The 14,795-nt window shown below is 36.1% G+C and overlaps 3 protein-coding genes across 8 annotated transcripts in view; 1 reads left to right on the top strand and 2 right to left on the bottom strand.

Annotated features, from left to right (window-relative positions):
* Nucleotides 1-767: 767 nt before the first annotated feature.
* LOC147762340 (uncharacterized) lies at nt 768-2,672 on the bottom strand. Its single transcript, XM_087010909.1, has one exon. The coding sequence runs from the start codon at nt 2,499-2,501 to the stop codon at nt 774-776; it is 1,728 nt and encodes a 575-aa protein (XP_086867035.1). The 5' UTR covers nt 2,502-2,672; the 3' UTR covers nt 768-773.
* An 849-nt stretch (nt 2,673-3,521) lies between these two features.
* On the bottom strand, nt 3,522-6,686 carry LOC106156397 (adenine phosphoribosyltransferase). 3 transcript variants are annotated; one of them, XM_013531623.2, is made up of 4 exons: nt 6,522-6,686; nt 5,803-6,040; nt 5,208-5,286; nt 3,522-4,686 (listed from the first exon to the last, which is right to left on the bottom strand). In XM_013531623.2, the coding sequence occupies exons 1-4, from the start codon at nt 6,614-6,616 to the stop codon at nt 4,541-4,543; spliced, it is 558 nt and encodes a 185-aa protein (XP_013387077.2). In that variant the 5' UTR covers nt 6,617-6,686; the 3' UTR covers nt 3,522-4,540. The 3 variants fall into 3 exon arrangements, with proteins under 3 accessions (XP_013387077.2, XP_086866677.1, XP_013387080.1); XM_087010551.1 differs by having other exon boundaries at nt 5,803-5,923; nt 6,522-6,676; XM_013531626.2 differs by lacking the exon at nt 6,522-6,686 and adding an exon at nt 6,385-6,443.
* Nucleotides 6,687-6,837: 151 nt separating this feature from the next.
* The window catches only part of LOC106161055 (CD109 antigen), a 56,718-nt gene continuing 48,760 nt past the window's right edge, over nt 6,838-14,795 (top strand). For 2 of the 4 annotated variants that reach the window (XM_087010548.1, XM_087010550.1), the window contains exon 1: nt 6,838-6,966. The gene's annotated coding sequence lies outside the window, so the exon portion shown is untranslated. The remainder of the gene's footprint in view (nt 6,967-14,795) is intronic. The other 2 variants (XM_087010549.1, XM_087010546.1) reach the window with 1 other exon arrangement.

Genomic DNA, 14,795 nt, shown 5'->3' with positions numbered 1-14,795 from the left:
AGACCGGAAAACTGAATATATCATATGGTGGAAATCACTAAGGCCACAGTCGAAGGCTCCTGATTTTAGATGTTTGTTTGGCTGATTACTGAGGATAACATCTATCAAAGTTGGATTTGCTGACTTGTAACAAGTGGGTACCTTGATGATATTTTGTAAGTCATATATGTCACAAAACTCTTTTAGCAATCTCCCATTTCCACATTCAGTGTTTAAATTACAGTTAAGGTCACCAATAACTTCAATGTTTTCATATTTGCATAAAGCCATGTCAATAGTTTTTCCCAGAATTTGGAGAAAAAAGTCAACATTTGAGTTTGGAGGTCTATAAGTGGCAAGGAAGCACCATTTGCTATTTTTCAGGTTTACAGTTAAAGGTATAAGTTCCACAGTGTTCGATTCTAGATTTGTTGCTCTTTGAGTTGGAATGGATGACCGTACATAAACCATTAGTCCACCTCCATTTGCATTTCTGTCCTTTCTGAACATGTTATAGTTTTCCACTTTAAACTGAGAGTCTGGGAAGGATGAATCAAGTTTTGTTTCACTGACTATTAGACAGTCAATCACATTTCTTTGTAATATGTCTCTGAGGTCCCAGAATTTGTGTTGTAGGCTATTTATGTTTATATGACATATGAGAAAATTTTGGGAGTGTTTCTTCCTTATTTTGATTATTTCTTCGAAAGGTGAGTTTGTTTCTTCGTGAGAGTCTCTATCCTTGGGCGCTCTAGATAACTGTTTTTCATGAGATTTATGAGACATACATGGGGCTATGGAATTCTCCTCTGCTGAGCTGTGTGAAAATTTTGGTGTTTTCCTTGGGTACGCAGTGAGGTAATCAGATGCTTTACATATTGTGTTTCTCCATGTCGAGATAGATGAAGGCCACCATAGTTTGTAATCCTGGTTCGTGGCCAGGTAGTATTGTTAATGAATAGTATGCCTTCCTCCTCACATTTGCTTTTGGTAATGTTGTTGATGATAGAGATTTTTCCGTTTAGGTGGGGCTTGTCATCCCTCTGGAACATTCCAGAGACAATAATTTGAGATTGAGGATACTTTTCTTTTGTTACCTGTATAAGGTTTGAAGTTTGGTTTACCATGTATTGAATATTGTCCAATTCAATATTGTTTGTTCCTGCATGGAGGACAACATGATCGGGTATTTCGTTGGTTTTTTTGTATTTAGATACTCTGTTTGTAATTTTTTCTAAGGTAGCACCTGAGTGGAGATATGTTGTGGCATGGATCTGAGTATTTTCTGCCTGAATTTTGTTGCTTACATTGCGCATCATTGAGTCTCCTATAATTAACATTTTTGAGTGTGTCCTTACATTGCTGGGTGCTCCTTGTGGTGGGGTTGGTCCAGGGGCTTGTTCAGGGGCTTGTGGCTGCTGTGGCTGCTGACGGTTTCCACGTGCAATTGAGCTCCAGGTCATTTGCTGGTGTTGGAGGGGGGCAAATCTGTTGGAGGTCTGTATGGGAACCATTCCCCTGTTATCTATAGCAGTCTGTAGGTTTTCTATTTCACTCTTTTTCCGTGTTTCATTCTCGACTTCAGTCTCCATGCTTTCAATTCTAGCGCGGAAGATGTCCCTTTCTTCAGTTACTGTATCCAGTTTGCTCTGCATTTCATGGATTTGTTTGTGGAGTGTCTCATTTTCCTTTTGCAATTTTAATGTTTCAGCCTCCCTTTCTTCTTGTAGTTTTGCAAGCAGTAGATTCAACCGTTTTATTTCTTCCCTTTGCTGGCTATTTTCATTTATTTTCCTTACTGCCAAATGGGGACTGTTTGTAACCAGGGTGACATTTTCTATTTCATTGTACTTAATGTCATCAAAGTCATCCAGGTCTTGAAGAAGCTGGTCAGTTTCAGATTTGGTATGAAATGAAAGCTCAGTCTCAGAGGTCGTAGTTTCATCGCTTCTCACCGGTGTTTCAAAAGGAATACTACAGGTGGGAATACAGGGGTTATCTGCATCTGCTGTCATGCTCTTTTTTCTGGTTTGTTTAGCCTCTTCTTCCATAAGTAGTCTCAGGCGTGGAAAATCATTAGAGACCCAGTTCATACATTGAGCTCCATTTATAACAATTATGCCCCTGCTGACGTAGAAACTCATGACGGCATATGTACTGTCAACTCCATCATCATCTCTTGTGGTCATTTTCAGGTGAAAACCTCCATCTGTCTCCTGAAGAATTGGTGGAGATGAGAGTTCCATGTTTTCATATTTCCTTTGAAAGTACTCTTTTGATGTCGTTTTCCAGTCGTGCAGTCTTTTTGAGTGAAATTTAGCATTGCAAATGACCTTTTCTTCTATCCCTGCTTGGAACCTTGTTTGATGATCAAAGTACAGCTTCTCAGGGTTTAGAAACATTTCCTTTGCTGTGTCTTGACTATTTTGTGAGGGAGATTTTAGTGGTGATAGCTCAGAGTCATATAGAAAGTCAGGATTCTTCACAGTTTTTACAGACCTTTTTGGTCTGGACAGTGCCATGTTTAGTGAGTTTTCTTCTAAAACTTCCAAAAAGTTTATCACAGAAGTTTGATGTACAGCAGGATGTAGCAGTCTTTGTTGAAATAAGTAAGGATTCCAACACTGTTTTGGAGATTTATGTAGCCGAGCGGAGGAAGTATCCTATTTCTGTTACAGGGCCATAGCGGCAGCCATATTGACATGACCGACCAGTATCGACATGACCCCAAATAAAGCACCATTTTTTCCATATGGGTGCCGTGAAATTTAATATTATAGATGATAGCATATCAGGCCCGTAGCCAGGGGGGGTTCGGGGGGTTTGAAAGAACCGCCCTTTTTGCTGAGAAAAGGTCCACTCTGGGTAAAAATTGATCTAGGTGCATCAAGTTTTTATAGAAAAAGGTCCACTTTTTCAGAAAAAGAACCCCCCTTTTGAAATTGCTGGCTACGGGCCTGCATATATAATATTACAATTCATAATGAAAGACGTTAAAGTTAAGAAAGTTTTCTCCAGAAGCCTGCAGCTGGGTGATGACGCCATTGTGCACAGTACAAGCCAGAAAAATATCTGTGAATATCTAGTGTAAAAATCTAGCCATTTAGAGGATAACACCAAGACCTGCCTGTGAAAATACATATGACAGATAATCAACAATACATAATGAAAAGCTTTGAACTTGTTTGTCAACGTTTTCTTTAAAGACATATTAAAAAGAATAAAATGGATCTAGAAAAAAAGAGTGTTCATTTAATATGGGAATGATAATGACTCAACATTTTCAATGGGGAAAAAATTTTCAGAGACATGTTTAGAATCATTAAAAATATATTTTGTGTAGTAGTTGTGGTGCTTTTTCTGTATAGAATAGAACTAACCCAACTAAAGGCGTCCTGGTTTACAGTTTTGCTACCTTCGAAGAATTTAAGACTTAAAAAAATAAAGTATCTGTAAAACTCACAATTTTCCCCCCATTGTCATGATTGAATCAATACCGCAATAAGTAAAAAATGAGGGGTGGCATGAGAATTACTCAAATGTTATGATTGCAAAATATCCTTTATTGTAAAATTTTATTACATGATTGTACATATAGTTGGTTCCAATCTACGTACAAAATTTATCTAAATTATACCTTTGAAGCCGTCATGTTTCTCAAATTAGTGATTTGGACTTCACAATTATTTCAGTATCCTTTTGAAAATAAATTTGAGCCAAGATTCATTTAATATATTATTTGGCAGTTACAATTAAGTACCCTCACATTTAGAGTATATACCTGCATGTACATGTACATGTCCAAGATGTACAGGGGTACCCATTATGGCAATTACTTGTATGTACATGTATGCCATACATATATTTTCATAAGACACAAGTACTGTGCTGTGCTATATATACTTGAAGATGCTATACATGTTTGCATATGCTTGAAGGGTGCTAGTATGTCAGGTGTAAAAATATAGTATTTCTTCAAAATTTAGTTCCAACATCTTGATAAAATGCTAGTTCATTTGACAAGTGACCAAAAAGAAATCTAAAATGGAAGTTTAATAATTCAATTTATTTAACTCTTAATAAGTGATCGTTTAAACAAAATGGATCGTTTTTAACACTTATCACACATGTATTAAATGTATATATAATTGCACCACCCTCTTTTTGCTTTTTTTCTATTTCCTTCAAATGACATATTTTCAATGTAGATGATGTAATAATGGAACCAAAAATAACTTATGATACATGGATCTTGTCTGAGCCTGTTTTTAATCAAATACTACCTACCACCAATTATCATGTTTCTCTTTTTAATTTTTTCCAGAATATTACAGAGATATGGCAATCCTCTTTGCAAAATATCAAGCCTACTTTAAATTGACAGCAAATATGCTGCTAACTGCAATTATGTTGCAAACTTTTCATTTTGCTAAGGGAAGTGTCAGGATAAGAGGATCAATGGTTGATTTGTTGGAGTAAAAAATACAAGAAAAATAAGTAAAGCATAATGTTTTTCATGGGTAAATCTTCTACTACAGAAACTGTGCATCTCTATGGTTCCTTAATCTCCAGAGTACTGCAAAAATGATTTCACAGTTCCTTGAATTTTCTCCCTTCCTTTGAGGTCCACAAGCTCAATGACTACCAAACCACACTGGGCAATTCCCCCAACCTGCTGAACTAGTTCCACTGCAGCAGCCATAGTCCCTAAAACAAAAATAACAAAGTGTTATGAACTAAAAACAGAACTGGGCCCAATTTCACACACACACACACACACACACACACACACACACACACACACACACACAAAAAAAAAAAAAAAAAAAACTTAAACTTACATCAGTTTCCTGGGTAGGATTACCATGAGAGTGCTGTAACACTGTTGTTCCTGATAGGGTAAGATGTGCGCATGTGACCATGTTACATTGGTAATTAATCCAAGATTATTTGAAAGGGGGGATGAACGGTGCCATTTGGTCCGGTTTAGAACTATGATTCAGATGGTCAAAATTCTAATTTCAAGAGGGGAGGATTGGTGTAATTATTTTCAGAAATCAAAAAGGGGGGGGGGGGGGGCAGTACCTCCAGACCCCCCCCCCCAAAAAAAAAAAAAAAAAAAAAAACACCAGTGTGAGTGTACATGAATTTGAGGGTACTGTAATAGTTTTTCCTTCCCTCTGCCCCTCCCATGCCTTTAGCCCATCGCATCTTATCACAATATGTACCTCCAGTTGCCAAAAGATCATCCACTATCACCACCTTCTGGCCTGGTTTTAGGCTGTTTTTCTGCATCTCAAATGTGTCCTGAAAAGCATTTTTAGAATGAGATTGAAAAAGTAGATGCTGAATCAAGAATGTTGAGGAAAACTCTCCCTACCCTACAAGTTTCCGTGTTTTTGAACATTACAAAGCTCAATTAAACTCTCCTTGATACAAACAAAAGAGGAAATCACCCTCCAAAGGAGGCCAATTCCCATCTCTGGTACACTGTATGTACACACACACACACACACACACACATACACACACACACACACACACACACACACACACACACTGATTATAACAGTATGTCTTTAAATGGAACTAGGTATATCTGTATGTACTATATTACTATGTACTGTTGTACTATATGTCAAGCTGCATCACCAGACACATGAATATGAATAATAAAGTAGTACTGAGCATGTTGTTTCAGACCCTTCTTCACAGCTCTATGCATGTCTTATATTCACTGATATACCAGAAAGAGATGAGCTTCCCGAAGAGTCTGGAACTCGGCTCTTGGTAGAGTCAATTGTGAAATTAAGGCACACTTACAGTTCCATATTCCAGCTGATAAGTCACCTGTACAAGTTCACCTGGCAGTTTACCCTTCTTACGCACTGGCACAAATGGAACATTCAATTCCTGTGCTATCATTGGACCATAAAGGAATCCCCTGGACTCCAAACCAATAATGCCTTCACAGTCAGGGTGAGCATCTTTAACATACTCTGACATCAGTGAGATCAATCCTTTAAAAACATCAGGGAAAGTCAACACTGGGAATAAGTCTCTGTGAAATATAAAAAGGAAAATAAATCAGGATTTATGGTGCATCAGCATGTTGTTTCACCTGCAGTAATTAAATTTTATCTTTGACCATATGTCCATTTTACTACTTCACAATTCTCATTCTATTGTAATACAATAGACTACTACATAGTACATGAATATAAGTATACATCAAAAGTAGAGGAGCATTTTTAACAAATTTAACAAAGCTGTCATCACTTCAGTTGGATAAATAGGGCTGTTTTGGATAAACAATTGTATAATTACTAATATGCCTGAATTCAGTTAAAAATAATTCAATTGTTAATAATGATCAATTAGTGCTTAAACAAAACCCATGCTTACATTGTCCATAATTGGATAAACGTCAACATGTATTCTGCTAAACTTGTTCGTGTACAGTATAAGTACAAAGGTACTTGCACTCGAGTCTAATGCTGAATATCACATAAAGAGAGAATAGTTACCACTAAATTGAGTACCTGAATAAAATGCCCTTTTTAGGGAAATCCGGAATTGCTGCAACTTTTTCCTTGACACGCTCTAGTCTTTTATCTGTAGACATATCTTGCAACATAAGTTCTCTGAGAGTTTTGAGTTATTTGTAAAGGGAGGAAAGAATCGCTCACATTCAAACCGCGCGTACAAAGTTGACACATTACAAAAAGTATTACCATATATCTTCCAATTTTGACAGATTTTACCTTACTTGAATGCATGATTTTCCACACAAAAGAAATATATAATGATATAATGTAAATATAATAATCAATGTATAAATGAATGCAACGTAGTACTTTACTCAATGCATTAACACGTGATAGTCCTACTTTAGGGGACAGACGATATGTGTGAGTGTAGTAGCAGCACTTCACCAGAAAGAACCTAACAAGCGATCGCAAGAGAACCTAGAAAACGGGGGTAGCGGTAAGGCTCTGTTAACAATTCAGTGCAATATATAATATAATATTTTAATGCCATTCACGTTTTCAATTTTCTAAAGCTTAAGAATTTAAAAAGAAGGAGTGTGTTTGTTTACATGTATTTAAGGACGGGCTACCGGAGACTCCACTGTCAAACCCAACGACAACAGAACACTTCAACAGGTAGGCGCATGTATCACAGGCTTATACTGGGGCTCACCTGTATACATTGTAGACACAACACTTGAGTTTTTCAGCCAGGAGTACATGTTAACAGGAGTTATTGCGTTGTTGCCTGGTTATGCTGAGTTTGGTACTAGTATGCAGGCACGTTCAACAAATTTCATTTTAGAAAGGTTTATTACTATATATAGTACGTGTTTTTTTCCCTTGGGGTGAAGGGGTGTGGGTGGGGTGAAGGGGTGTGGGTGGGGTGAACTCCTTTTATGCAGCACTAGAATGTGTCAAGGCACAAGGAAAACACTGGCTGAAAGGTTGTCATATTAAAAAAAAAAATCCTAGATAACGGACTATATCACTTCAGTGGTACGTATAACTGCATGTGGAGACTGATCAAGTGAATAAACAGATTCTTAACCCCCAGATACCAGACTCTCTGATGATATGTTGAAACAGTTTATTTATTTTTTTTTAATTTTTCTTTTTTTTTTTTAGCCTTGGCTCCCTGTAAAATGAATTTCATATCCTAGGGATGACAGTGAAGGATCTGCTGAAATAATTGCAATATATGACAAGGCTTAGACCAAATTTTTATAATTTACTAGTTACAATAATGTGGAAGTTCTAGTATTTTAAGCATTTTATTTAGTTTAATTTTTGGGGCTAAAAGTAGTTTAACGTAATATTATGGTGTCAGAAATGTTTGATTCTTCAATTGTTTTAAAGATAACACCTTTTAACAGGAATGCAGGTATTTGATATTTTTATGCTTTTAGAAGCAAATCCTTGAAATTGGAGAAAATGTGCTTTTTGTCAATTCAGAAATTCTCTTTCTCTCTCCCTCCTCCTCCTCTGTCTCTCTCTCTCTCTCACACACACACACACATGCACACACACACACACACACACACACACACACACACAGAGGACAAATGAGAATAAAATGTCTGCTTTCCTTATTTATGTAATTTGAACTTGTTCCCTTAGTTTCATAACCTAGTAACCTAGTAACCAGTTTATATATTGCTTATGTACTACCTAAGTTATTGAAATTTGAAATTTATATTAAAAAAATTTAAAAACCACAGTGTACAAAATGCAATTTGTTGGCTGAATGCAAATTTATCAGCTGTTTATTATTAGCTTTACCCTGAGGCTTTATCAGAAACCAGCTTTTTAACTTGTATGAAAAATAACAGGTTTAAGCGACTTTCATTAATCTTTACAGGTGAGATTAGGGGAGTTACCTGTCATGATACAAAAAGAGGAAAGTAAACCAGTTAATCAACTTTACACTTATAACCTGTTATGTATATTGAGTGACATCCAAGGATATAAAATGACCCTGTACTTGTACCATTAAATATTTGACTTTGAAAGGAGATTTTTAAAATTAAGTTACTGTTTCATTAGATTTTATCCAACCATATGTTCTTTTGACTAGTAAATGTACTTTTTCATTTAGAAATACCTCCCCTTCCACAGGGCAATTGATTTTGTGGTAAAAAAAATGCTGTGCTTTAAAAATATGCGTACAGAAATTGTTAAGCCATCATGTTAAAAGCATGAACTGTTGAATTATATATGGCACTTAATTCCTAGTCTGGCAGCATGCCAAGCCACGGAGAGATGATAAAGTAAAGTGTATTTCATGCCACTTAATCTAATATAATGTAAGTTGTCTTGGTTTTTATTACTTTCATATATAAAAGGCTCTTTATTTGCTGTTTTATTGTATGAGATAGCTTTTTGAAACAGATGACTTAGTCGAGTAATTGAACAGTTCAGTGTTTTAAAGAAGAAGAAAATATCTGTTGTCAAATCAGTCAGTGTTGAAATGGTAGGTGATAAGCATGTTTTCAATATATTCATCCCATGGATTAAACTAAACATGTTTTATAAGTTGTTTTGTTCAGTCTCTCTGTCTAATAACCCTGTAAGTGTAGACAGGTCACACAAGCATATTTTTTTTTATCATATAACAAATCATAAAAGGAAATTAATTGAGCTTACAAAAGTATGTTTTCATTGATATTTCAATATCAGCATTTGTAAAGAAAAAAAGTGTGGTGTGAACATAATGTAAAATTTTGCAAAGTCATACTTGGTGCTCATCCAGGTTCTTTATTTATATATATATATATATACAGACTTGACATTTAATATGGAATATTTTTTTCCAAATCATTTTTCATCAATTTTTTCCTATTTTGCTGACTGGTAAATGAAAATGAGGATTAAAATCGTGTTTTAATAACTTTTAATTATCTCTTTGATATCATTGTGACATTAGTTCATTAATGGAATTCGCCAGAGAAACAAACAAAAACACATTGTCTGTTCTATGTCATACGACAACAATTAAAAGAGATAATTTGGACCTCCATATTTTCCAAATTATTTTTTGTAAAAGAGTTACACGACTCACAAAGAACCCCCATGTCAGTGTCTAGTCACAGTAACATTCGCTATTACGCTTGACATCTTCTGTCTGCTACCAGCGCTCTCAAGTGGCAAGGCATTCCTTGTGTTAGGTTTTTAGAGTTCAATCTGGAATATCATTCTGGGCACCGGTCAAAATCTGTCCAATTTGGTCCAGTTTTGTTGTAGGACATGTATGCCATTGATTCGGCGAATAATGACCTACCCACATATTGTCTATGTGGTTTAAATATTGCGATTTTGATTACCAAGGTAGCTGCTCGTTCCCTTGGTTCTGTAAGTAATCTGCTATTAAAAGTGCTCTGTGTGTACCGGCAATTTCACTGTGCAACCTAAAATAGTTCTTAAGGTGCCCCCTATCAAATGATAGTCAAGTGATTCCCAGATTATTCCTTTATTTGATCTGGTTCAGGTTTTCGTAGATGACCATCATTGGCGTTTTGGCACCAATGTGGTATCCATTCCAATTACTGACGCTATTAATGGCCTTAGTCACTTTAGACGCGGCACACGCTTAGTCGTTGGCCTCTTCTGGATGTCTGTAAACTCTTTTTTGACTAGTTGAGCGGTACAAGTGAAATCTGACCTCAATAAAGAAAGCCACGAGGTTTCAGTGTTCAACTCAGAAACGGTCAAGGTCCCCAATTCATTAGAGAAACATACAACGATGTTTTGCTGTTTACAGTGGGTTCCCCTCAGGTCGACTGGTATTCTAACCAGCTAAAACCAGTTTGGTGTTCGCTAAGGGCCTTGAAAAATGCGTTTTGGTGACAATTTACTCCTCATTCTGAACGGACTGGGTGGTTTTTGTTTAGTTGCAATAGCATATCCCGACAGACAGTGGGTCCTGTACCCTGGTGGTAAGATTTCAATACATTAGGTTTGGCCTGTGTGTAGGTACATCAGTCTGGCCATTACTCTATAAAAATGTGCGAGCCGTTTCGTTTGGCACAATTATCTCTCTGGCAATGTCTGACTTTTTCGCGCCATTCTGCCACAGATTAACAAATTTGCAGAGCACTGCATAGCTCATTTTACACCTTGCAAAACCGACCACTTGCATGCAAAATTTCAAATTCTTCAATGCAGTAGTTGTCGACAAATTGATACTTTTTTGACAGAACCATGCTTTGTCAAAGCCAAGCTTTGACCTGCCCAAAGGTGCACTACCCAATTAAATCACTGCATATTACATAATGCAGCAGCGCAACAAAACTGGTATTCAGTTAATTGGAAGCGACACACCTGACTACACACTTCTCCATTCACATATCTTATATGAGATCGGAGTTTTTTGAAAAAAGAATGCATTTTTACCTAGGCATACCTTCGAAACTGAAATATTCCATATTAAATGTCAAGTCTGTATATATATATATATATATATATATATATATATATATATATATATATATATATATATACAAGTTAGGGAAAACTAGACGGCTGGGAATAAAGGGTAAAAATTGATGACCTACCAAGCAAACATGTCATCTTAGGTGTTAGTGAAGCGTAAAGAGAATGTTATTACAAAATGGACATTAGAAAAGATTTAAACATGTACAACATAGATCCACGGGATTCAAATTGCAAGGTAGGACCTTCAATTTAAAAAGACCCACACAACCTGGAAGTTTGTTTTTTTAAATTTAGTGTGAGAAATGTGTCATGCTCATTTGTAGAAATTGTTATTGTAATTGTAGGATTGTGGTCTACAGTATGGTATTCTTCCAGAGCAAGCTTATCTTGGTGTACAATAGGTAACAGCACTTTCTTCTTATTTCAATGCTTTGATACCTTGGGAAAAAAATTTTTCAAGCGTAATCAATTAGTCTTGCCTCCTTACCTTTCCTGAGATATTTGAGCCTTTTTACCATCTCTGACAGGACCTTGGGTCTCTGAAAATTGTGTAAAGTTAATGTTAGGCCAGTCAAACCTGATAAGTTGGTTTACATGCAATGACTCTAAACAGGGTTAGCTGTTAGGCAAACTTTGTTTCAATTTAATTTCATTTTTTTTTCAAACAAAAGTGTTTAAAGAGCATAGGGGCTATATTTCTTGGTAAGAGGGTGTTTTTGTTAACTATTTTATATCATTTTTAATTTTTTTTTGCTCGGGGGGGGGGGGGGGGAGGGGGGAGGAAGATGTCAAATTCACAGTGGAGGTAATTTTTTATAATAAAAACAAGTGCATTGAGGTTTTCCCTGGGGTCAGATGTAAACTTTGTTTTTTTTCCATGAAATCAAATTTAAATTGGCAAAAAAAAGCCCACTCAAAATCAGTAGCATTCAAAGTCGGTACCATTCGTTAACCAGCTCATCGTTAATAGCTGGCCTTGCCATTAAAACAGCTTGGCAGTGGACCAACTTGACTTGTAGAAAACCACTGTGTCTTAAGGGGAGAAGGTGAGGGGACCACCTGGTGTATGACCTTCACTATTTAATTACTATTGATGCTAGTAATGGCCTCCAGCTCTGATGGAATACAACAATTTATCAACAATTTATTGCATTGTAGTGAACAGGTAGATCTGCATGTACTTGAATTTTCTTCACATTTGTGGGTACAGGGATAATCTTAAAGGACAAAATAATGCAAGATAAGAGATGAATAAAGGACTGTTTTGACAGAAATATCATATTCTGTAAAGATGTCTGTTTCTTATCTTTCTACAGCCTTCAAAGGGATACTATATATTAACCTTTTTTATGTTCATACAAAATATGTTATCATATATGGCATTCATAGCCATCGGGATAATTTATGTTTTAAAGTTCTTATCACAAAGTGAAAATGGCGTATCTTCATAACAAAAAAAGTGTATGAACTATTTATGAGATAATTTTGTGCTTGGCCATTCGTCTAAAAACTGTAGTGTATCCAGTGTAAAGCATGTTGAGGCCACTAAATATGAAGAAGGGTTGAAAATGTATCAGAAAGTGACTGCTATAAAACTTAACCAACTACTAGTGTGTATAAGTTGCATTGTACAAACAATCTTAAGGACCGCAATTAAGCTGTGTTCCCAGAAGAAAGTTAATTATCCCCTTACAGCTTGTAGTAGGCAGGACGGACATTTAAGTCGGATTATCTGAAAGTAATCTAGTGAGACTCCCCGTGGGGATAGATCGATCTAAAATCTATGGGAATAGAGCCTAAGATTCAGGAGCCAGTTCATTATGTTGTCCAATATTAACACAATTTATTTACAGTATGTAGAATAAGTCCCAAGATCGATATAGCTAATTTGGTGGTGTTATGCAATGAAAGCTGATATGTTGGTCTCTTATGAAAATTTCCACTCTGTGGTCATAATAGTTTCTCTAATAGATTCTTAGGCTACAGTATATCAAATCATATATGTGACACCACTGCTGTAGGTTTGTAAATAATATTTGTTGTTGGAAATAGCTTGATTATGCCAGAAATCGTTTTATAGTTGCTAGCTGCTATTGTATTGGAGTATATACGTATGTATAGAAGTCGTGATCGAGGTGAAAGTGACTGAATACTTGTTTTTTTTTTTTACCTATCTAAAGTAGCTGAAATTAAACTGATAATTACAATACTGTGGCGTAAGGCTGGGTATGCAAAAAAGCCTGTTAAGTATTTACTTGGATGAATTTCCCATGATCGAGAAGGACAAAATAATTGTTTTCAGAAATTATGCAATTATTTGTAGTGAAGTTGGTATCAAAATTAATTGTACGTTTACAGAGAATCACCAAAGAACCACCGGGCTGAATACAGATGTAGAAAACAAGTTCTTCATGAATTAAAGATAACCCTGAAACAGTTACTGCATTTCCTGTACCTGCAACTTGTATTTTTCCTCTCTGATTCACTGAACTAAATTGGGTGTGTCGCTAAAGATTTGCTGTTGAAACCTGACTTGAATGAATAAACTGTGTGTCAATTATTTCTTAAATTCAATGTTATTTATAATGAAAACCCGAGGGCATGATAAATAGATGAGAATAAAATTTCTTGTTATCATCATTGCTTTCTAAGTTTTGTGCAACTGTTTTTCCTGAAGTTTGAAATATTTTTCTTTAGCCCATGTGAAACGCCTACTAGTATTTTCTTTCAACCAAATTTTGTGTGCTACACTGCTTGGAGGAAAAGCATATAAATTATATATAGTGGCTGAGAGATAAAATAGAGACCAAAAATCCACAGCATATCAATTAGCCATCTACGCAAATAACTGACTCCTTCATTGAGGAGGAAATGACAAGATTTATTGCACGGCACGTAAATTATGTCCAGATCAATGGTTTTGTCATGCTTTTCACTTTGGTTTGCTTTCACTAATAACCCACATGCCCAAGTCATACAGGTGAAATTTTTAAGCCTGTCTCCAGTATAAATGATGCATGCAGAGATTTTTTCATAAGTTCCATAAGCTGCTGTTGGAGATGTGTGACTTTGTGATTTCTGGCATGTAGTTAGTGACATGATCGTTGTGGCAATGAATGGTACGTGTCATATTTCTGTCTTCCACGGCCGAGACCAAATCCCCGTATTGTTTGGCTCGTCACCACTGTAATTATGGTGGTACGACCCTGTGTTGTTAGATATAGGTGTCCCACAGTGCATGTGAACTGTAATCAGGCTGTTGGCTCAGGTGGGTCTCAGAGAATGGAGAATATCCTAGATAACTCTCTGGACTTGGCGTGAAATCAGTCGAGATTTGGTAGTATTTGGAGGAGAGTAGGTCAGGCATAACAAGAGACTGAGCAATTATGGTGTGGCAGTGAATGAAAGCTAATTTACGGAATTTATCCACAGATATATGTTCTCCCCTAAATTCTGTAAAATTACCAGAACAATAACTGTCTTTAGCGCAGTACGTAAAATATTCACCCATGTTTTCAATGTTACTTTCGTCACGCCTTTTAAAATGAATTTTTGAAACATGCAGTTTCAAGCTTATTGCTAAAAGTTTAACCTTACCCCAGACAGTTATTTGTGGGGTTTGGACTGGTGGGGGTGGGGTGTTGGAGCTGTAAGGAATACATTATAGGATTAAAAGCCTAGGACGACAACTGTGCATTTTGGCAAAAAATATATATCTTTTTTTTCCCTAAGATTTTTTTTTTGTAATAATCTCTTAAAGATTTTAACAGAGAGTAGCCATCTATGGATGTCATATGGTCTGAGGGCAAACACACTGTATTGGTGGTAAAATGAAATTTACGTATGAGTTGT

This window comes from Lingula anatina, chromosome 4 (genome assembly GCF_051362555.1).
Source record: "Lingula anatina isolate TDL-2025a chromosome 4, LinAna3.0, whole genome shotgun sequence".
Taxonomy (NCBI): domain Eukaryota; kingdom Metazoa; phylum Brachiopoda; class Lingulata; order Lingulida; family Lingulidae; genus Lingula; species Lingula anatina.
This window is presented reverse-complemented; position numbering and strand designations above follow the sequence as displayed.

Excerpts from the sequence above, each read along its gene's own strand:
- LOC147762340 (XM_087010909.1), bottom strand. The coding sequence starts at position 2,501 with ATGGCACTGTCCAGACCAAAAAGGTCTGTAAAAACTGTGAAGAATCCT.
- LOC106156397 (XM_013531623.2), bottom strand. The coding sequence starts at position 6,616 with ATGTTGCAAGATATGTCTACAGATAAAAGACTAGAGCGTGTCAAGGAA. Across the intron at positions 6,041-6,521 it reads AAAAAGGGCATTTTATTCAG|AGACTTATTCCCAGTGTTGA; the intron begins GTACTCAATTTA and ends TATATTTCACAG. Across the intron at positions 5,287-5,802 it reads ATCAGCTGGAATATGGAACT|GACACATTTGAGATGCAGAA; the intron begins GTAAGTGTGCCT and ends AATGCTTTTCAG.